This window comes from Otolemur garnettii, unplaced genomic scaffold (genome assembly GCF_000181295.1).
Source record: "Otolemur garnettii isolate 467f Iridium unplaced genomic scaffold, OtoGar3 scaffold00015, whole genome shotgun sequence".
NCBI classification, from domain to species: Eukaryota; Metazoa; Chordata; class Mammalia; order Primates; family Galagidae; genus Otolemur; species Otolemur garnettii.
In genome coordinates, this window is record NW_003852410.1 from 16145460 (window position 1) to 16168688 (window position 23229).

At 40.1% G+C, this 23229-nt stretch overlaps 1 protein-coding gene across 7 annotated transcripts in view; it reads left to right on the forward strand.

Moving 5' to 3' along the window:
* Positions 1 to 23229, forward strand: part of FOXP1 (forkhead box P1) — a 610533-nt gene that overhangs the window by 581058 nt on the left and 6246 nt on the right. For 5 of the 7 annotated variants that reach the window (XM_012802528.2, XM_023510636.1, XM_023510632.1 and 2 more), the window contains 6 exons: positions 6786 to 6987; positions 7092 to 7171; positions 7776 to 7877; positions 11766 to 11887; positions 13563 to 13632; positions 18222 to 18388. In XM_012802528.2, the coding sequence (XP_012657982.2) occupies positions 6786 to 6987; positions 7092 to 7171; positions 7776 to 7877; positions 11766 to 11887; positions 13563 to 13632; positions 18222 to 18388 (743 nt within the window). Of the gene's footprint in view, positions 1 to 6785; positions 6988 to 7091; positions 7172 to 7775; positions 7878 to 11765; positions 11888 to 12261; positions 12432 to 13562; positions 13633 to 18221; positions 18389 to 23229 lie in introns of all 7 variants that reach the window. The other 2 variants (XM_023510637.1, XM_012802529.2) reach the window with 2 other exon arrangements.

A 23229-nucleotide genomic window follows, 5' to 3' on the forward strand; every position in this document is an offset into this window, starting at 1 on the left:
AATACCATTTGGGTGGTAAGTGTCATTTGTTATATCTTCAGTCATCCAACCCCGTCTCCATTTCATTGCATCAGAGAAAATGCTGAAAGCTCTGGAATTGTTCTGACATCAGCTCACAGGCGCATTTTTGGATCTTGCTGTAGAACTCATCTTCAGGGTTTGGGTAGTTAGAAGATAGGCTTGTCTCGGGAAGGTGCCCCAGTGTTTAGACGTGAATCTGAGCTCCACCCACACCAGGCAGAAAGTGGATGGGTGAATTGGAACAGGCGGTCCTGGGCTTCTGATGCCTTGGACTCCTTCAAAACCATCTCTTCTGCTTGCTGTCTCATCTTCTCATCTTTCAACTTTAAAAAAATAAGTGATTTCAAAATTTAAAAAAAAAATTTCTTTCAGAATTATACCTAAGACTCAAAATGTAGATTGTTTGGGTGAAGGGAATTCCTGCATTTAACATAAAACTATTTTGTCCACAAGTATTTATTGAGCATGCTAAATACTGAATGTAGGGTACTTAAATAAGAGAGAGGTCTGTCCCTTGCCATTGAGGTGTTGGAGTCTGTGGACCAAACTGATAGATCACTACACACACACACACACACACTGCATGAAAGCATGAGCCATGCTCCATGTAAGCAGGGCAGCTGGGCCCGAGTGGGGAGGTCGAGGAAATCTCCTGGGAGAAGTGCTGTCTGAGCTGAGTAGAAGAAATTTCCCTGGGGTCAAGAGTAGGTGTCTGGGGAAGAGAACTGGGAGAGGAGGGTGGGTCATGAGGATCAGTGTGGAAGAAGGAAAGGGATAGCCCACGTCAGGTGTATTAAGCCTTTCATGCTTCTAATTTTATTAAGGCTAAGGGCCCTTCATGGAGAAGGCTATGAGAAGCTCAGCAGAGCGGCTGTAAGTTGTAGGGATAGGTACAGAAAAGCAGTTGTTGGCATAGGTTTAGAATGGCCAAGCTTGCTGTACTTCAAGTTTTAAAAGATTCTTCTTTTTTCCATGGAAAAAGAAGCAAAAGCAAAAAGTAAGATGATAATAAACGCTTGGGTGACAATGTCTGGTATGCTTTTATTCCAGACTCAGTAGCATTCTCAAACACCCAGACGTATTGATGGGCATCTGATGTCTCCATGCTTATTACTCCACAGAGAATTTGCCACCAAAATATTTTCTTGTGGGGGGGGAGGGGGAGAACTAAACTCAGAGGACAAAACAACAACAAAAAGAGACATATCTGTGTTATAACTTTATTAAGTTGTTAAGGATTTCTTAAAGAAGACTTCTCGCTGTCTGTCATTATGTCAGAAACACACCGTAAATTGTATCTTACGATACTGAGGACACGGAGGTGCGCTTTGCTGTAGGGCACTCCTGCAGGTCGGAGAACAACCCTGATCCCAGAGAAACCACATTCTTTCGGATTTGGTGGGCACGTAATTACAGTGTAGGTAGTATATCCTTCTTTACAAAAATCTTATAAAACACTTACAGGAACTTGGATATTTGGGATGAAATGCAGTATTAGATTTTCCTCTTTTACACATTTTCTTTACCCATAGCAATTAGGACTGTTTTGAAATAGTTTTTAGCTACTATAAAAACAAAGCACCCCTGCTCTGAAGGATTTAAAAAAATAAAAGGTCTTTTAACTCTTCAAGGATCATTTGGGCAGCTGGAATATTGCTTTAAGGTTGGAGAAATAATATTAGGCAGTCTTAAAAAGGGGGCTTCTCAGGCACAACATACAAAAATAATTTTAGGTACTGTTATTCATTAAATTCCCCTTCCTCAACTCAAGTTTTGTTGTTTTGAATATCACTGCCAGTAATACCACCATCTAAGCCAGTGCCCTCTGCCAGCACCAGCTCTAACATCGGCCAGGGTGAGACAGGCAAGGACAGCACAGGCCTATGACAAAGGCCTCCAGCTGCCACCCGCTGTCTTGCCCTCCCCATGGTCTGGTAATGTCTTTTTGCCTCAGAAAGGCTGTGTCTGAACTCAGTGATTCATGCCCAGAAACGCCGCCACCGCACAGTTTAAGCAGGACTTGGGCCGGCTCAGGCCAGGAAAACCAACAGCTGAAAAACAAGTTCTGTGAGCCCGAAAGTCCCTACTATGCAGTTGTGTCCCTGGGTGTTTGGGTTTCAGGTTTGTCTTTTGTTCCCAGAATCTGTTTTCATGTGAGGCAAGAACACAAACAAAAATAAAAAAGGAGTTCTTATGGGAATACTTACAACAAGTCTGTTTCTGTCTGGGGTTTACATCAGCGGCATGTTTATTTTTTAAAAATGTGAGTGACTCATCATCTTTAAACGGGAGAGGAGATTACTGTTTAAAAACTAAAGATTAATGTTTTTTCTTTCTTTATTTCTCCAAAAAGAACTAAGCAGAATGGGTAGCTGATAGAATTCAAATGGTCTCAATGGCTAAGATGTCCAGGGTCATCCTTCTGTGACTGGACTGAGGGAAAAGGCAATGCTTGAGACCACAAATAAATTAAAAAAAGAAAAAAAGAAAACCCTGCAGCAATTTTAAATGGCATAAGAATTTAACTTCTGGCCAGAGTTTCAAAGAGATTATCTTTGCTGAAATCATCACATGATGGAAACTTGCCATGTAGAAAATATCAGAGTTACTGACTTTTCTAAACATAGCAACTTCTTTCTAAATAGAAAATGAACACAATAAGAAAAATAGGCTTTCCATCAGGAAAAGAAACCCTCCCAGTCCATTCCCTTCCTGCTCCGTGCCCTAGGAAAAAAAAAATTATCTTTTAAAACCTTTAACTATCATCAGAAACACGAGGCACATACGCTTTCATTTCTAATTGATGATTATATTAAGATTTAATAGTTTACAATTAAGATGAATATTTCAAGATTACAGCAAAACCCACACCGTTCTCCATTTGCTCTTCTGTTCTAAGTCTGTAATTAATTTCTGGGGGGCCTTTTTTTTTTTTTTTTTTTTAGAGAGAAAGAGACCTTAATTGAAAGAGCAGATTTAGTTTGAACGCAGAACCTGTTTGAGTCTTTCTCTATTTTCATTCTCTTCTCCCTTCCTCCCTCTCTCTGTCTGCTTCTCCATCTCCCTCTCTCTCCCCCTCCTTCCCTGTCTCTTCCCTGTCTCTTCCCACCCCCCCAGCCTTGCCTTTCGAAAATGGTTTATCCTCAAGACAAGCATGTGATCATCAAACACAAGTTGAAAAGTTGAGAAACTTCTATGCCAGTTGACAAGGTTGACATTTCATTAACTTGTTGGTTCAGCCTTCAGATGATTTTGTGTGGCAAAGCACCCTCTGTTTGGAGTTTACAGCTTTTTGTTCTTCCTTCCCTCACAGGCTACATACAGTCATGTTTAATTTGGAATCTGGGCTCCTTTGGCAAATTAGCAATTAGAACAATTTTGTGGGAATATGTATATGTGTCATTAGTTTTCCTGCAAATTAATAGCAAGGGCAGAGGTCAGGCAGAAATTTTCCACTTGACTGCAGCTCCTCTGTTGAGACTTGGCACTTGGGTTTGGAATGGCCACAGCTGCTCTCAGCCACCCTCTTCCTCTAGGAACTGTCTTTTAATTAGTTTACCTCATAGCCATCATTACAAATATTACTGCCTCCCCTCCTCGAAATGAAATTACTGTTTCTACAAAATATTCCAGTGACATCTTGCACCACTGCACATTGATGGTGGGGTCACTCGAATGCAGCGTTTAATCATTAGATCACCTCCATCCGCGTCTCCTAATTAGAGTCCTTACAATACATTTTTATCTGGTAATTAGCCGAGATTGGCTGCTTCCTCTGTGGCTTATTAGAGACAGCCCAGCAGTGGGTGTGAATCGCGGTGTCATTTGTCAAGCCTGGTAAGCCCCCTCTCTGCTCTCTTCTGGCTCAGTGTTTATCTCCACTTGCTATGTTCGAAAGCCTCCAGAAAATTCTACCTGCATCTCTTCCTTCGTGGTTTGTGCTGACCTGGAGGAATTTTATTTTTCACAGTTGCCTTTTTTGACAGTAGTAGTACAAGTGGTACAAACCTTGGTGAAAGCTTCACGAGTAAATTTCTCTTTGCATTTGATGATATGTTACTGTGGGTTCATCCGTTCTTCTTAGATGTGAACACCCCAAAAGGTGGGCTTACACTTGCTGAACGTTTACATGAGTTTTGATTTTTTTTTTTTTTTGACAATTAAATTAGTACCTAGTGGACTTGGTGACCTTCCTCCCCAAACTGGAAAGGAGCATACGTAGTTCTTAAGGACATTTGTGTTTATAATTTTTGTTATGTTTTTGAAAAAGCCACTGTGTTTAGGGGTGATGGTCTTAAGCCAAAAAAGTAGAGTTAGTGCTCAGAGTCACTTTGTGCTTGTTGTACCTGTGCCTTTGACTAATGTCTGTATGGGATGGTAAGCATGTCAAGGGCAGCAGTCCGGCATTTTTATTCCTATTTTTGTCATCAGAGACCAGCTGCCTTGTATTCGGTCTGTGATACGTATTGATTGAATGCCATTTGGAAGCAGGGATAAAACCATTCATGGAATCCTTTTTTAAAATGAGCATATAGGATGGAACTTGGTAGTATTTATTTTTCCCATTAAGTAAGCAAGCGCCAGAAGATGACACCAGTTGTCTAGAATGACATAGTGAGTGGTTTGACTTCACTTCCGAGTTGGGACTACGGATGAATTATTTAATCTCTTCAAGCCTCAGTTTGCTTATCTGTAAAATATGAGAAAATAACATCTCAGATATTAGTGGTGGAATGAGGCACAGGTGTTTTAAAATATGCTGTTCACCAATGTGACCCATGACTTTACAGAGTGTTCCGAGATTCTTAGCCTTAGCAGCATCTGAATTATAAAAGCTGTGTATGTATGGGCACGAGCCTTTCATGCACTAATTTCCTTGACCTTCGGCATAGGCTGATGCTTATATGTACTGTTCCTGGACTTGGTTAGTGATTAAGGCCGGTGGAGAGGAAGAGGTCAGCCCCAATTCTGGCCCTTGGCTTCTTAGCTTTGCTTCATCCCATGGCTGCTACTCTGAACTCTCAGCACTCACTTTGCAAATGTGTGTCATAAAGTCAAGTTGCCAGCTTTATTGAAAAAGCAGCTCCCAGCATCTGCCCAGCTTGCTGGGGCATTTGTGAGGGCAGGGCCATCACCATAGCTTGCTCTTCTTGGGCATCAGGGTCTTTTGTTTGCCAAGTCAACATTCCAGGCTGAAAACAAAAGGGAAAGTGTAACTAAAAGCCACTGCCCAACATGTAGTTCCCAGCACTGTGTTTGCATTTTTCCATTAGTATTTCTTCAACGATATTTGATCTTTCTTTTCTTCAGATTCATTGCTTTTTCATGGAACTCCCCCAAACATGTTAGAGAGGATTCTCATGACCTTTTTTTTTTTTTTTTTTTTTACTGGAATATGAGTAAAGGTTGAGTCTTCTCAACAAATTGGAGCTCTTTTAATATGTTGTTTGATTATGATCTCAGAGGAATCTCATTTTTAATGCCTTCTACAAATACTGCCTTGTACTTAAGGCTGACTATAGCGATGGTGAAATAGATTTATTATGGTAAATGATTCAAAGTCTGGTTTAAGAAAATTTTACCAAGTGAGCCTACTTTGCTGAAGTTTCTTGAATTTGGGGGTGGCTCTGTGTTTCTGAGATAGCAATTCTCTGTAAACTGTGATACATATATTGAAATCAACCAAGTTCTTCAGCATTGCCAGACTTAAAATAATATTTCTGTTTCAACAAATTTTGGGAAAGTGTTGTCCCTTTTAGTATTTATAAGATCAGCACTTCAGAGTGAAGGTAAAATTGATAAAAATAAAACAGTACTAATTCCTTTCTCTCCTTTCCAGTTCAAATAAAGAATACTCATTTCTTTACTTGAAGCAGTAGATTATTTTCCATCTTATGAAACTTTCACATGTGAAGAAAAAAATCAAAATTCATACAGTTCCAGATCTCTCATATTCCATAAAGAATATGCCGTATTTAAAAAAGTTAATAGATCCCAGTCCTGTATTTGATAGAGTTTAATGAAGATTACGCAAAGCTTTTAAAGAGTATTTTCTGCCAACTGATAGGAATAAATGATGGCTTACTGGATCAGTGCCATTGTTTTTAATATGAGTATCAGGCCAAACCTACTTGCAGTGAGTTCCCATCACCCATGAAGTTTCATGATGTAGTTAACTAGCCTATTCCCATGCAGTCCAGGGTGGTAGCTACTAGCCTCATGGGGCCATTTACATTTACATTTATTAAAATGAAAGTTTGATTCTAATGAAAAGTGAAAACAGCTTTTTGGTTGTGCTAGCATGTTGTAGAAAGTTCCGTTGGACAGTCTGTGTCTACACCAGCGTGTCCCAACTGATGTTCCCTAAAATACTCATCCTCCCTAGCGTCATTAGGGGCTGCCTCTCTCTCTTTGAGATTTGCGAGGCACCTTAATTTGCTAAAATTGGTGAGACATCGTGGTTAAAGAAATCTCTTGACTCAGAATTTCTCAAACTCACTAGAGTAGGTGACCCTTCATGTGTCTGTAAACACCCATTTATAGCAGCCTTTGGAAAGACCATCGCAAGAAATAATTTATACTACATACTAAGTAAATTGGCTTTACACGGGACTCACCTCGTGTTTTAGTTGATGATAAACAAATCTGCTCAGAGAAATAACATTATCCAGACATCCTCTGTGTTATTCCTGCTGGATGCGAGCGGCTTCCTTGGGTGCACAGTCGTTCTGAAGGTCTTCTAAGAAGTGTTCTTTGCCTCACAGCTGAATCTGGTCTCAAGCGTCACACTCTCCAAGTCCGCATCAGAGGCTTCTCCACAGAGCTTACCTCATACTCCAACGACCCCCACGGCCCCCCTGACTCCTGTCACCCAAGGCCCCTCAGTCATCACCACCACCAGCATGCACACGGTGGGACCCATCCGCAGGCGGTACTCAGACAAATACAACGTGCCCATTTCTTCAGGTAGATACTTCACTTTTGCCTCATGTAGAATGACAATCTGCAATTCTTGCAGACCAGCCTCTTTTTAAAAAGTGATAATTAATAGGACAATGATTCTTATTTAGCAGATATTGCGCAGAACCAAGAATTTTATAAGAATGCAGAAGTTAGACCACCATTTACATATGCATCTTTAATTAGGCAGGTAAGTAAATAACACAGTATATGAAATTGTATCAAAAGGTGTACGTGTACATGGATAAATTATATTGATGAAGTAGGTTTAAAACCGCTTAGTATGCAAGCATGCTAAAACCTTTTCTATAAGGTTTTTTAAAACTGCAATATATAACATAATTGCTTTTGATTAAGTATTACAATACGATGTGATTATTAGGAAATTCATTTCACACAACAGTGAAAATGAGCCTGTTTAAAGATGGCAAGTCAATTATCACAAGCTACAGTAATCTCTGATCCCTAGAATTAATCTGAGCTCTAAATAATTACTGAGCTTTAATCAGCTAGTGAAATGTTTTGCATTTCTCTTTGATTCTGCTTTATGAATGACTAATAAATTAATATTTCTGTACGGAAACAGAAATAAAAACTCAAAACAATTAGATAATTCCATTTTGAATTTTGCTACTGAACTGTTAAATACAACCATCAATCTTAGATCATTTTGTGAAACCTTTCTTAGGATTTAGCTCCCAAGTCAGTTATTTTGTATTTTCAAGAAACCATATAATGACAATTCTGCTGATTTGGTCATAAATTATCTTCTTCTATTACTATTTGCTTTCCAGGCCATTCTTGAATCTCCAGAAAAGCAGCTAACACTAAATGAAATCTATAACTGGTTCACACGAATGTTTGCTTACTTCCGACGCAACGCAGCCACGTGGAAGGTAAGCTTTCTGTCAGGCCTGTTTGATCTTGGACCCTGATGTTGGTAGAGCAGTTTGTTTTGACAAAATGCATTTACACTATAAAGAAGTTACATTTATATTGTTTTGATATAAACAATGCTTTCTAAGTATCCCATCTTTAGGAGTATTTGAGTGGGAGAATATTTCCATTGTGACTAAAAGGCTAGGATGAAAATAGCACTAGCATTTGATGTGTGGACTGGCCAACCAGTAAAAGCATTTCTCTCTGGCTGGAGTCTGTAGGGAGAAAGCTGATGCCACTCTTGCCCAAATGTTAAGGTTGTAACCACAGTCGATATTCCAGGGGTGCATAGATAACTTGTGCTCTTCACCAGTAGGAAACTAGAGAAATGATCAAACTTGACACCGCCTTCAGTGGCTAGATAGAAGCTCATTAACCCAGTTAGTAGAGAAAATTGCAGTCCAAATACTAGCCCTGGATATGAGAGTTATTACAAGAGAATACAATGTATTATGAAAAGGGTTTTTTTTGTTTTATTTTTAAGTGAGGAGGGTTGTAAATACACTGAGGAGGAAAAGTAGCATCTAAACTATGGAACTTCATTACAACACTGTTCGCTATAAAACATGTCAGGTCCCATGGCTCCCTGTTGGATGCCCCCAACAAAGCTTGGTGTCACGTGGCACGCCGCCTTCCTCATTCCCAGCTCAGCACTTGGCCATGGATTCCATCGGTATTTGTTCTGTTATATGAGAGCTGGCTCTCGTAGATTTTTTAACTTTCCCATTTTCAATTTATTAGTGTCCGATATCCATGCTGATAGAGGGAGACGTGTACACTCTGATGTTTCTATTTCATTACTACCTGGAATTCTTACAATTCCTGAACTCCAAATTATTTGGAAACATTTAACGCAAACATTTTAGGATACGTTTACCTGTCGTTAGTCTAAATATGATACGGATTGATTACAGGATGCAAGGGAAACTTGCTTTACTTGAAATAAATGCCTGCCTTCTTTTAATTCCTTAATTTTATATGGGGGGAAAACAAAAGCAAAAAAAGAAAAAAAAACCAGAAAAACACATTTACTATGTTAAGTCCTGATAAATTAGTATTTTAAAGGAGAAAGAGTATAGCTGTAGAATTAATTCATCAACTTTACAGAGACTGTTATGGCCCAAATTAGCCTTTCATTTTTAGTAAGACACAGGAGCACCAAAGGGAACCTATGTTTAAAAATCTCACCTTCTTTTCCTCAGCCTGCCTTGAGATAAAATATAAAGGATCTTTAGTTATGAATGTTTTTAAAAATTTAGAAAGCAGAAGCAGGAAGCAGACATTTTCTTGAGATTGCCTTTTATAAATAGAAATGATCAAATTTAAAAATAATTACCAGTTGTGAATATAATATTGAAGCTCAGATCTTCAGATTGAATTTTTTCATTTTGCAAATGATAGGAAAAAGTGTCATTAATATAAACAACCCCAGAAGAAGTACTTAATGACTCATAAATACATGTAATTTTCTCTATGTGTCCTTATTTGTACTGTGATCTGAGACAAGAGATGAAATGCCCAGCGAAAGTTATGTCTGAAAAGAGTTTTTTTAGCTTTTTTGAAAATTCTTTAATTTCTGGTTGCTTTCTGCTCAGATGGGCAGTCTTGGAAAACCAAACTTAAGTTTTGGCTTTGTGCTGTTACTTACATGACTATATTGTTCAGCCAGGTCAACAGAAACCCTTGGGAACTTTTTATCAGAAGTAGCTTCTAAGCTCTTTTAATTCTGTACATTTTGATACTTATTGTAAAATACCAGACAATGGCTGGCTGTAGTGGCTTACACCTGTAATTCTAGCACTTTGGGAGTCTGAGGCAGTTGGATTGCATGAGCTCACAAATTTGAGACTGGCTTGAGCCAGAGTGAGACCTCATCTATAAAAAAAGAAAGAAAAAAGGAAAGAAAAGAAAATAGCCAGGTGTTGTAGTGGGCGCCTGTAGTCCCAGCTACTTGGGAGGCTGAGGCAAGAGGATCACGTAAGCCCAAGAGTTTGAGGTTGCTGTGAGCTGTGACACCACAGCACTCTACCAGGGGCAACAAAGTGAAACTGTGTCTCAAAAAAATAAAAATAATCAGTACTTAAATTGGGAGCAATGTCAACTTCTCTCCCAGTTATTCTCCTATGTAAATACATATTCTGTCTGTATTTTTAAAGGAAATTTGGCTTTATTTATTTATTCCACCTCAGTTTTGTTCCAGTAAATAACCAGACTTCACATCCTATACTACTATGCTTTTGTGTAGCATAAGAAAGAAAATGTTACTTAAAGGCTAGACTACCATATATATGCAAAGAAATTTGTCCTACCAAGTAAAATTATGACATACCAAGTGTTTGTAGTTTTGTTTTGGTTGTTTTTAAGCAAACCCATCAAACCTTTTGAATGAGGTATCCTTTGGCAGTCACCTGGGTACCTTGAACCTGCTCTAGCTATGCTGACGTTACTCAGCACTATCTGGGAATTCTGGGAATCTTCCTTGTGAACAGTTCATCACACCATGCAATAAAACGCATCATTATTGTCTAAATACTCCCCATGTTGAGAAGAAAAATTATTACGCACCTCAAATTCTCTCCAATTGTGACTATCCAAAAATTGAAACGTCTCTCAACATAGCAAGATCTGCCACCTATGAAGTTAATTCAAGAAGGAAATACTGCAGGCGGTGGAAGGGAGGGCTGGTCAGTGTCTGCACAGCCGCAGGGTCACTGGGATGGAGTGAAGGCTTAGAAGGCGGATGGAGTGTGATCCACTTCTCCATGTGTGTGTCCACTTCTCACGCCCCAATTGAGTCACTCACTTTATACAAGAAGAAAATTTTAAGTAAATGAGCTGGGTCTCTTTGCAATGTCCTCGTGCCCAGTGTTGAGTCTAGATCAGTAAGTCCAACCAGGCAGGACTAATGAAGCCGTGCTAGTTACTGTACCCAGTAAGGGTTGTAGGTTTTTCTGAAAACTCAAAGGAAAGATGAAATGTGAAAAAGCTCTTCATCTTTGAGTTGAGATCTTCCATTCTGATAGATTACCGATGTCAAGGGTCTTAGCTTAGGAATAACCAGAAAGGACTTTTCAACCATCAAAGAAGGAACATGCATCTGTAGAAAACATCAGCTCCAGGAATAAAGTCATTTTGCCATTGAGAGTTCTGCTCATGTGTTCCTTTGGCATTGGCTCAGTTAATTAAGGCTCTTGTTCATAGTTAGGGCCAACTCTCACATATATTCCAGAAGGTAAGACAGAGCTTGATGATGGATACTGATCCCTTGGGGGTCAGTTCACCCCCTGATCCTGTCAGCTGGCTATACGAGGTGTTACTCTCAGTGGTAAAATACAATTTAGAGTTCTTCTTAATAAAACTGATGGAAGTTTTTAAAGCTAGAAGCTGTCAAGAACAAAATTGTATTTAGCAGTGTTAACCAAGTCTTCATCATTCATGGTTTAAAAAAAAAAAAAAAACCCTTTGTTATGGGAGGTGGGTGGGCTTAGAAGGGACATTTCTAAGCTTTGCATGTTTTCTTATTTTGAAGTCATAGTAACAGTATTTTCAGATTTGTACTGTGAAACCTATTTTGGATGATATGCATACTTATTACAAATATTTCTTCTGGTTAGAAATTACCAGAGACTACACTAAAATGCCAAAGTACAATTAATTCATAATTTTGGTTTATTTTTGCTCTTGGAAAAAATACCCTTAACCACAGAAGGTCATCCTCGGGGGTGGCAGCTGCAGCTCTTGGGGATGGTTTTACAAATGTGGACTGTTAGGCTGAATTTACTGCTGTTTTTGGAGTCTTTTTCTTATAGAAAATGTAAATGTTCTCTCTTTTATACTTGCTGCAGAATGCAGTGCGTCATAATCTTAGCCTTCACAAGTGTTTTGTGCGAGTAGAAAACGTTAAAGGGGCAGTATGGACAGTGGATGAAGTAGAATTCCAAAAACGAAGGCCACAAAAGATCAGTGGGTACGTCCACCATGTTTGAACTTCTTAGCCTAGCTTGGATTGTGCTAACAAGTATAACGTAGAGGCTTTGGCTGCTAGATGGTGTTAGACCAAAGAACTGGTTTCACGTTGTCTCAGTTAAGGGAAGCAAAAAAGCATTTCATCCCTCCTGTTTTGTATGCCCGCCAGTCCCCCTGCCCTGCTTGCTGGTCTTTGTTGCATCACATGCTAGTAGCTTTTAGGTGGCAATGCATATTAACCCTCACAAACCATTTGCTTATGCTTATTGCATTTTATTTTCTTTTTCCTGTTCCCTGTATTGGATGTCTGTTCTGCCCCCAACCCCGTCTCCTTTTGTTGCCACTCCATCTCCTTTGCTGCTGCTCCTACCCCAGGGTGCCATTCGCACCAACCTCTCACTGCATAAGTGCTTTATCAGAGTAGAGGATGAGTTTGGGTCCTTTTGGACAGTTGATGATGAAGAGTTTAAACGTGGCCGCCATATTCAACGAGGCCGTCCTCGCAAATACTGCCCCGATGAAAACTTTGACGAGCTTGTCGCACAGTAAGAGCCTTTACTTGCTTTTGTTTTTTTTTTCTGCTGTTGCTTTGGCTTTGCATGGTTGACTCATCCCATGTAGTTCTGCATTTCACCAATAGCAGTGCCACAGCTTTCTGCAACGAAACTAAATTGTGTTGATTTGTACTTGCATTGCTCTTGTTTCTCTTTGGAACACCAGTGCCTTGAATAATGCTTTTTTGACGTCTTTAATGCAAATGTTGGTTGTATCTTGATTCAGCAGCTTACGGGGACCCTATAATTAAATACTTTTGCTTAACCCATAATTCCTCAAAGTAAAAAGGATATTTTTGGTTAGAGTTAAAATGTGTGCTGTTGGGGTAAAAATTCCTCCTTATTTGTTCACTCGGTATAACAATGTAAATGTAATGAATGATTAAAAATGGTCCAAGCATAGGAAAAAAATTAGTAATACACACATACTCCCTTCAAAGGCCACTGCTAAATGCAGGTTATTTCCTGCTGGAAGGCACTTTTCCCTCAGTGTGTCCTATATAATTTTTTAGTATTTTTATTTTTACCAGGCTGGAGATTTTCTTAAAACAATATTTTGACTTTACGTGGTCAGCAAATGCATACGCATCAAACATTCCCGGATCCTCCCAGATCTGGCTATATAAGAAAGCTACCAACCCAGCCTCTCACCTTACGTGGAAACAGCCCTCCCCGGCATACCCTTCTCTCCACTTCCTGGTATTCCTCTTAACAGTCCTTGTAGAGCTCAAATCAGGAAGATAGAGATTCTTCCCATGTCCCCCCAGAACTCCCACTATCAGCTCCTGGACATTGCCAGCCCCCAACCTCCTGGCCACTCCCTCTTGTTGGGGTCTGGAGTCTGGGGAACTGCTAAAAATTTGTAGCCCCGCCCACTACTACTAAAGCCAGAATTTTACACCTAGTTTCCTTGAACAGCAAAAGTCCATCCCTGCACATGCACACTCAGACCAGCCCTGGGAGTAGGGAGCAACTAGGGAGAAAGCCTGAGTTTTCTTTGGTTTTGTTAACTGGGGGAAATTTCTAATTTAGAAGGACACCAGCAAGCTTAAAACAAAACTTAGCTAGGACCTCGGGAGTCGATGGTGTTTAACTCTGAGTCTTTATCTTTTTCTTACACAGTAACCCTTCCCTTATTAAAAACATGCAGAGCGGCCACGCCTACTGCACACCTCTCAATGCGGCTCTACAGGTAAGATTGATGGCCGTCCCACAGACACAGCAGAGGCACAGGTCTCCCCACTCATTTCAAAATATATTAGCCTCGCTCTAATTAGATATTAAATTTTAATTCCGTTAAACTTTTTTCTTAAGTGCACAAAGCATCGTGCTCCCTGGAGGCAAACACATCGGGCTGCTTCAGCATTAGCGGGATGCTTAGCATTTTGAATATTGTGGCAAAAAAATTAAAAGTTCACTTATTAATATTTATCAGCAGTATCATAATTTCCATCCTCTTATTTCAGAATTTCACTTGAGGCAAAAATACCACAAGTGTAATTACTCTAGCACAGCTATTAATGTGCCGGATGATAGGCCAGCGTGTCACATGACCTTCTATTGTTCAAGGCTTTAAAGAGAAAGCAGAGCTTTGTGTTTCTTCCTCTTCTTTATAAAGTCGATATTTTAGCATCTTTACTTTGGTCTTGGGGGGTGGCAATCTTAAGTTCGGTTCACTTTGTGAAAGTAAACTGTTTTTTGTTTAAATAACAGAGGTGTTTAAAAAAAAAAAAGAAAACCTCTTCAGATTTCTGGCAGATGGTTCAAGATTACATAATAATTGCACAGACTGTTTCCTACTGACAAACCCGAACGCTTGTTAGATCACCAGTGGTATTGGGGGGTGGAGACACTGGTTTTGAACAAGAAAGAGGACACTACACTGATGTGAGCTATCAGGACAGCCCTGTGTGCAGCAGGGCTTGTATTCATTGCATGTCTCAGTTTTAAACTGGACAGAATAAGTAACTCCAGGGTCACTTCATTAAAGTACCAGGGTACAGTGCTCAAGTCCCCCTCCAAGAGCTCCTAGGTAGGCGGTATCCTCTTGGCCAGTGGTCCTGTTTGTTTTTGACCCTCCCCAGACTGTTCTAGAGCTCGGGCCAAGAGACTCCTGAGAACTTTTAAATGACATGTTCTATAGATAAATCTGACATTTTTGTAATCTCATACCCTCAGGCTTTTGCAGTATGCATTCTCAGTGGGGGATATACCACCCCAAATTGGTTCTTGTGTCCTTCTACAGGGCCATAATACACAAACAGATGTTAAATTTCTTGGGGTGAGGGCACACAATGGAGGACAATGGAAAAATGATGGAGACTGTGGTCATTTGGGGACTAGGATGCAGGGAAGAGGCATTAACAGCCACCCTGGTTCTGTCTGTTCATTAAACAGACACACAGTGAGCACCTACTCTGGGCCCTGCTGAACGCTTTCCCACATCACTGGCAGATTCTTGAGGGTCCTGAGAATGGAAGGTACGACTTTCACAATTGGAGTGTAGAGGCAAATTCATGAGACTTAGCATTTCAGTAATTATATTTATTTATTTTTAGCCAGATTTAATAGGAGAAACCGCTTTCTGTGTTTCTTTTAATTATTTGTCGTTTACACAGTAACTTTAGAAGAGTAAATGAAAGCACGCTTAGATGCCGCCACTGTAAATACCATTCATTAGTAACTTATTTTCCCCGGAGTCTTGTGAAATGTGAATTTAAAGGCTGCTCTATCTGGAATAGTATTAAGATTACAAGCACATTTTATACATTCATGAGGCAGTAAGGCAAAAAAAAAAAAAAGTGATCCTCCATCCTTTGGATTCTCTTAACTATGTGACTAATTTCAATTAGTATGCTTTATCCTTTTAGAGCCATTCACATTTCATCTCCCCAACATTTGTTTTTGGAATCCTCTGCACTCTTTCTTGTTTCCTGTGGTAGCCCCCAAACTGTCTTGCAATTTTTCCGAGAACTCATTAGGTCCATAATGAGGCAAGGTCAATAAATTGATAAAAATTCATGATTTGAGGAGTGGGTTTTCTCCCCCTCTCTTCTACGAGTTTAGATCCTTGATGAGTAGACAGTCACATAAGACAACTTTCTACTGTGCAAATTAAATAAAGCTCTGCCAGCAGGCCTTCCTTTTTTCCATTATCGCCCATTTCCATTTTTCAAGACAAGTAAAAATAATAGTGGAACAATATCTTTAAAAAATTACTAGAGCAACATAATGCATGATATACAATATATAAAATAGGACAGCAGAATCCACTACAGAAATAAAACATGGGACTTGGGACAGATTGCATGATGCTCTGAAAAAGTGAAGTAACTAAGGGTAACCGCAAAGCTTCGTATTTATAGACTGCCTTTCTCCCCGAGGATCTCAGAGCGGTTAGTGTTCCAGGAGTGATGGTACTTGGGGACTTCTGCACCATTACTTAAATAATTTCATTTTTTGGCAGAGGTGCCGGTTTGATATGAAACCACATACTGTGTGCAGGACAGTTTATTTAATTAAGCCCATTTTGTAATACACCTGCCTCTAAGTGGACATCAACTGTGGCAAAGAACTGTTTTGTTAGGCATAAGCAGTTGGGGAAATTTTTGCTAACTTTAGGTGGGTTGCTCTGATCATTTGCTCAACAGAGAGTATTCAAGAGGCTCGGCTGCAGATCAGGCCCTGGGATTGCTTTGTGAGCCAGTTGATCATTTTTTAAAAGGAACAACGCTGGTTTTCATCACTTGTATCTTTCTTGTTTTGAGAACCAAGGGATCAATAGAAGTGCTTACCTTTGGATGCCTTTCAACCCACTGTGGCTATTGGGCTTCAGCCCATGTTCTGTGATCCATTCCCAATGAGCTACGGCCTTGACCTAGAATACTTTGAGAGCCAAAGAGAATAAATATCCCAGTGAGGTTGGCCCCTCTATGGCGTGACCAACACGAGGACATCAGTATGTCCTGATGAACATGGTTTTAACGAACATTTTGATTTTGTCTTCTCAATTTTTTACTTTGGGGAAGTGATTAAAATATCAAGCCAGTTCACAATCCCACTTTTGCCACACTCTGACCATATTATAGTGAAATTAGCTTATGAGAGCTGATCTGGTGATAATTCCAGAGGAAAGAGTCTCCACTCGATGGTTCCAGCACAACTTCCATGACCGTGAGAGGCATGACCACTGTGTTGTCTCAAGGAAGGGCAGTTAAGATGCTTGTCCAGCTGCAGTTTGCAAAAAAATAATTCTGGCAACTGTTCTGCCCCAAAATGAAAAAATGCTTTATTGCAATTATAAGAGAGCTGTTGAAAGAAGCACTTGATGCAAATTACTTGACAAAAGTGTGGGGGAGTCGGGGAATGTTCAGATTTCCTGTTCATCAAAATGAGTTCACCACATTTGGAAATGAAAACAGGATTCTCCCCCAGCTTTTTAAAAGAAGGCAGTTCTGTACATTTAGAAGTGGAGAAAGGGAAGAGCTGTGGGATTGCAGAGGGCCTAGCTTTGAAAGCGTCCGTTAGCCGTACTGTGTTAAGTGCGTGTGCAGGTCTGTGTCGAGGAAGCCCTGGCTGCGGAGGTTGTGAAGTGAGTGAGGCTGCAGTCTCGGACTCGGCAGACTTCCTGCCGCCCCGCTCTGCACTTTCCTTCTCTGTTATTTGGCTCTTTCTTCCTCTTTAGAGCCAGGATTTCTAGAGCAGTTTGGACTCTTGTATGGCCAGCCAATTGAAGACACTATGCCAGACTGTCTTGTGATTGTACTTTTTTTCTCATTAGGATGGAAAACCAGGCATGGTGTTGTCTGCCAGAGGACAGTTTTGATAAATCTCGGTCCAATTACAGCTGCCGGTTTTTGAAAGTGTGTCCTCTTTAATTAAACGAAAAGTCACTGGGTCATAATCGCCACCCAAATGAAACAAACATGGAGCCTTCATCCCAGTGGTGCAGTTAACTGTTGTCTGCATTTCAGGCCGGGTGGCCCTTCTATTCAGATGGAGGAGGAAGCACAGGAAGTGAGCCATGTCCTACCACACAGTTCACAGTTCAGGGTTTCTTCTTCTATTTTTTTTTTTTTTTTTTTGCGCTGACACTCATTTGGAGTGACTTTGTCACCTTTAATATCAATACCAAAAAGAAATATGATTTAGAGCTGCTTTTTGCTGGTGGTTTTTTTTTCTTTCGTCCTAAAATCCCAGGCAATTGTCTGAGTCTGAAAGATAATGTGGTGTTACTTTCAACCAGATATCTCAAACCGCACTATAAACAGATTCAAAAATCATTAAAACAGGAGTGAGGGGGAGATAAAAATTGATTCCCATGCTGTAATTCCTTCCTTCTTCTATAGGATCTAAATGTTTATGGAAGTTCTCATAAGTTTGAGCAGAGCAGCCAGAATAATCTGATCAAATTTCTAATATCCAATAGTGGAGTCATCAAAATGGATAAAGAAATGAAAATCCCATTATCTTTCACAGTGATCTGGAAATATTCCGTTCCTCTTGAAAAAAGGCATCCGATAAACCTCGTATTAGATAGCCTTCTCTACCTAACCATGTGACTCTGCCAAGCCAGATGGAATCGAGTCCATCCTCGCCTGGTGGGACAGGTGCCACAAGGCATTCTTAAGGCGACATTCTTCCACACCTCTTAGAAAATTGTACTTACTTGCCAACCATGGTACCATTAACTTAAACTTGAAGGTGGTTTAATATTACCTGTAACAGTTTCCTTGTCTTACATACCCGTGTCTTCATAAATCTTCTCTTGGTTGATGGCAGGCTTCAATGGCTGAGAATAGTATACCTCTATACACTACCGCTTCCATGGGAAACCCCACTCTGGGCAACTTAGCCAGCGCAATACGGGAAGAGCTGAATGGGGCGATGGAGCATACCAACAGCAACGAGAGTGACAGCAGTCCAGGCAGATCCCCTATGCAAGCTGTGTGAGTATTGTCCACCCAACCAGTCTTTGCCTTTAGGCCCCGGTCTGTTTTATGTGCACACAAGCCCTGCTCTTGGCTCTTTCTATTACCTTTCCTGCAATTTCTGATTTCCCAGAACCCAGGTAGAAGCTTGTGCTTCTAGAAACGTTCAGCTCCATTAGTGCATAAAAGGACTGACTTGCCCATAAAAGCGGCCAGCGTCATCCAGTCCTAAAGCAGCGCGCACAGCCGCGAAGTGAGAAGCATACTTGCTTTCTCCCGTCTGCGTCCCAGGTCATGGTTTCAGTCCCAGCACTTTCTTCTTCCCAAATTGAATGTGCATCTCTGGGAAATAGCCTGTAGCTGGGTCAGCTTTCAGGCACGCTGAACTCAGGGGGGAGAAAAAGATGCTTGTTTACTTGGTGGTGTGACAAGCTCAACCGCAAATGCAATGCCACAGCGTCATTACCACACGTTAATGATGGCACAAATGAAAGGCGGCATGATTTATAGATTGCTCTTAAAATATCAAAAGGAAAATTAATAGGAGCATTATAGCAGCAGACGGCAGTATAATGAGTGCACATATAACTGAATGAAGTGATGGGCGACAGTCGCCCATGCTGAATGTGAATGGCACCAGACCAGGCCGACCGTGGGACAGACAGAGGCCATGAGGCTGGGATGGCCCTGTGGGCGGGTGATGGGGGAGAATTGATGAGACTGTGACAGCCCCCTCTCCCCCAGGAAAAGTTTTAAACAGAGAAAAGAAACCACACGTTATTCCAAATGATTGCATTTGTGGGAAGCGCTGTGAAATGACAGGCTCTCCCTTTGAGTCGTTTCTGCGAAACTGTTGCCCACTTTCAGGGACCAACCCATTTAGTGTTTGCAGAGCTGTCAGCTCCTAGAATAGGTCACTTGTCTACACGTTCTTTCTGAATTACTGACCAACATCTTTCTTTTAAGATAATTGGGTGCTAGGAATGGAAAATATGACCTGTAACAATTAGGAACAGAATGAATTGGCATTTAATGACAAAAAAGTCATACCTGCCAGAATGATGATGGGAGGGCGTGGGGGAATCTGAAATTTGATTTTCTAGCATTTGCATTTCATTCCCAAAGTGCTTTCAGAAGGATCTTTAACAATGGAAACAATCATTTTGAATTTATATGAACAATATCTTAGCATTGTCTTCATAACATTTTAAGAATGTGTTTCTCTTTTACACTGATGTCGCTGTATTTCATCCTTTCTAAAGCTGCCTGCTGTTTCTGACTCATTGTCTTCACTCTCATGTTCATCTTTAAATCATTGTCATGACAGGAGGATTGACTCAGATATTAAGGAAGTTCAGAGCAACTGTAAATTGGTATAGAAACCACTTCAGGAAACCGTCATTAGAGCAAAACTGTCTGAAGTTATGGAGTGGAAGAGAGATTATTTGTCTTAATCTGTACCAACTCCAAGGTTTAGTTGATGTTTATTCCTATTATTTAGTATAAATGATTATTAAAACAAATAGAAAAAAAGATATTTGGGTACAAGCCTCCCAGGCAACAGTCTAAAGTGATAATAATTTTGCTGCACAAAATAAAGGCATTGTGAAGTTCAACTTTGAATTAACCCCCCTCCAGTATCATTGAAAAGCATGTTTTATGGCAGTTGCCATAATTTTTAATGAAATGAAGGTTTCAGCATTTTTTTTTCAAAGAAACCCTACATAAAGTCGTCAAAATGTGTTGCTCAAATCTCACAGGTTTACGCTGTTTGCTAGATGTAATTATATGTCAACAGCAGATTCCCTGTGCCTGCTATCAGTGTCAGAGACTGTTACTCTTTTTGACCTCATACTTCCATTAAGTGAATTCTATAATGACATAGTTTTCATCCTTCAATATGCATTACCCTGCTATGATGCAAATTGTTTTTTAACTGTTCCAGTCTATTGGAATAAATCAAGCTGTAAACTTTACATCCCGGCTTGAAGGACCTTGTTAGGAAGCAGCCTGGCTAATACCTAGTGTGGAAACAGAACTCTTCATCCTTAGCCTTTCTGTGACTCTCACATACCACTCCGTTTCGTCTCTCCTTTGAAACACTAGAAAGTAGTCACATAATTATGGCTTTAGGGTATTATGCTTTTATCCTGATAGGAGCTAAAGGAGCTACAAAGCAAAATACTCCACGCTGTGCATACACCCCCAGAACACACAATGCTGTTAAACACCAGTCAGCTTTATTTAAAAACTCTCATGTTCCCAGAGTGGCTAAACAAAGGAATTACTCAGATGTAAGGAGAAGGGAAACGTGTGGTTTGGCACACATGTACTCACTGGTAACCCTTGCAGAAGTCGGAGTCTGGGTTGGGGACAGGCATCGTCTGCACGGGGGTAAAGGTGCATCATGCAGCTCAGATTTCTTGGAGCCAACATGAGTATGTGCAAACATAGTGTCTTAATTATCTGAAACAGATCTTACATGAAACTCTCCTGTTTTATTCTGTGAAGCACCTCATGCCTCTGCTGCTACATTGGCCACACCCAGGGGCATCTGCTAGTATCCAGAAATTTCCTGAAATTGGATTTCATGTCTCTGGAGTTTTAAGAGACCTTAATCTAACCAGGTTGTCACACAGTAGATGTAGCCAGTTATCATTTGCTGGGAATCCACTCTGTGTTAAGCGACTGGTATCCAGCCAGCAGGCATGACAGGATCATTACCTGTGTCTTTGGGATAGTAAAAATCTTAATGAATTTTGGCCACCAATCTAGGAGGAGAATTTTTGTTTTTATTTCTTTTCTTCTATAGGATTTTTATTTGGTTTTTTCTTTGTTTGTTTTTGTTTTGAGACAGAGCCTCACTGTGTGCCTTGGGTAGAGTGCTGTGGCGTCATCATCACCCTCAGCAACCTCAAACTCTTGGGCTCAAACGAGCCTCTTGCCTTAGCCTCCCAGATAGCTGGAACTTTAGATGCTCACCATGATACATGGCTGTTTTTTCTATTTTTAGTAGAGATGGGGTCTCACTCTTGCTCAGGCTGGTCTCAAACTCCTGAGCTCAAGCTATCCACCTGCCTTGGCCTCCAAGACTGCTAGGACTTCAGGCATGAGCCACCATACCTGGCTGCTTCTGCAGTTTTTAAAAATTGTGATGTGTCATAGTTGTACATATTTTGGGTGTACATGTGATATTTTGAGACTTACATACCATGTACTTGCATGAAAGAAACTTGTATGGATGATTCAGAAAGGACTCTGTCGATCGAAATAATGGACCATAACACAATCTGTCTCAAAACTTGCCTTGCGGCCCACGTATAATGATCAAATCAGGGTAATTGGGTAAATAAAATATTCTTTCATGTTCTGAACTTTTTTTTGGGGGGGGGAGGTGTACCTGAACCTGATTTTTTTTTTAGCTTAGCAAAACATTTGTTAAAATCTAAAATTACAAAGCAAGAACTTTATTAAGATGGCTCTATTTTGAGGGGGCTCTCCAACTTCTTTCTTGCTCCCCCAAACCTTAAATGATCTTACATCATCAGATTCTGGTTTGTAAATCTGAAAATAGTCTAAAAGAAAGGAAAATGTTGATCTGTAAGACAACATTTAAGCTTCAATATATAGCTAAGGAAAACACAGACAAATGCCTATCCAATGGACATCACCAGAATCGTGTCTTTGGCAGACATAGAGTGATTTATGAAGTCACGATTCTCAAACAATGAAAATATGAAACAAACGTGAAAAAATATGCACTGACACAATTTAAGGTACCCTACGCTTACCTTATTCCTGCTAAGCAGCAAAATATTTTTGTAAACTGCTCATGAATTTTAGTCTGAGTTCATAGAGCCTTTGGAAATTATTATCACAACAAATCATAAGAACCATGAAGATGTTTTGTCCTTTGCTCCAACGATTCCATTCTTAGAAATTTATCCTAAGGAGGTAAATCAACAGAAGTAGAAAGATTAATGGATAAAAATGGCCCCTGTATTATACAAACAGTAAAGTGGAGATTAAAAAAAAAGGCAACCCTAAAATGCCCAGCATTAAGGGACTGACATGTCAACATAATGTAATCTCTGATAGGCATAAAAATTACAGCTGTAAAGTTGGCAAAATAAAAAGTTGGTTGCTGTGTTTGTAGTATGTAAAAATGTCACCCCAAATGGAAAAGGATTAGCACAAACAACAGCAAAAAAACTGGCCTTAATTAGGGGGTTATTTGGTGATTTTTTTTTTTTTTTAAGGACTGCTGATCACTATACCTAATTTTTTCCAGAGGAATGCTACTAGGACTTGCTTCAGAAGCACCACACCATATGCAGTCTCACAGGCCCGGTGCCTAGAGGGACACTGCACTTTTCTGTCATTGTTTTTATAGAGATGAGGTCTCTTTCTATGTCACCCAGATCGGCCCCAAACTCCTGGACACAGGCTAACCTTCCACCTTGGCCTGTGGAGTAGCTGGGACTAGCACTAGTTTTACTATTCTTATTTATCTTAAAATTTTTAATTTTTGAGCCAGGAACCCCACATTTGGGCTCCACAAATTATGTAGCCAGCCCAAGTCTTACCATAGAAACACAGATTAAACAAGACCATTAAAAGTTTAAAAATAGAGAGCCATATGTAAAAATGTACTATAATGCAACTTTGCTGTATTTTGTTTTTGCAAATAGCCTTTAAAAATAAGGGCATGGTTTTTTTTAAGCTATTTATCCAACATCTAGACCCCCAAACCCTCCATATGCTCTGCTAATTTTAGAGTCAGTTGATTGTGAAGGCTCACGTCTTCAAGGGCAGTCCAGAGCACTCCTCTGTTTGTTTTTAAATGGTGCAAGGGGCCT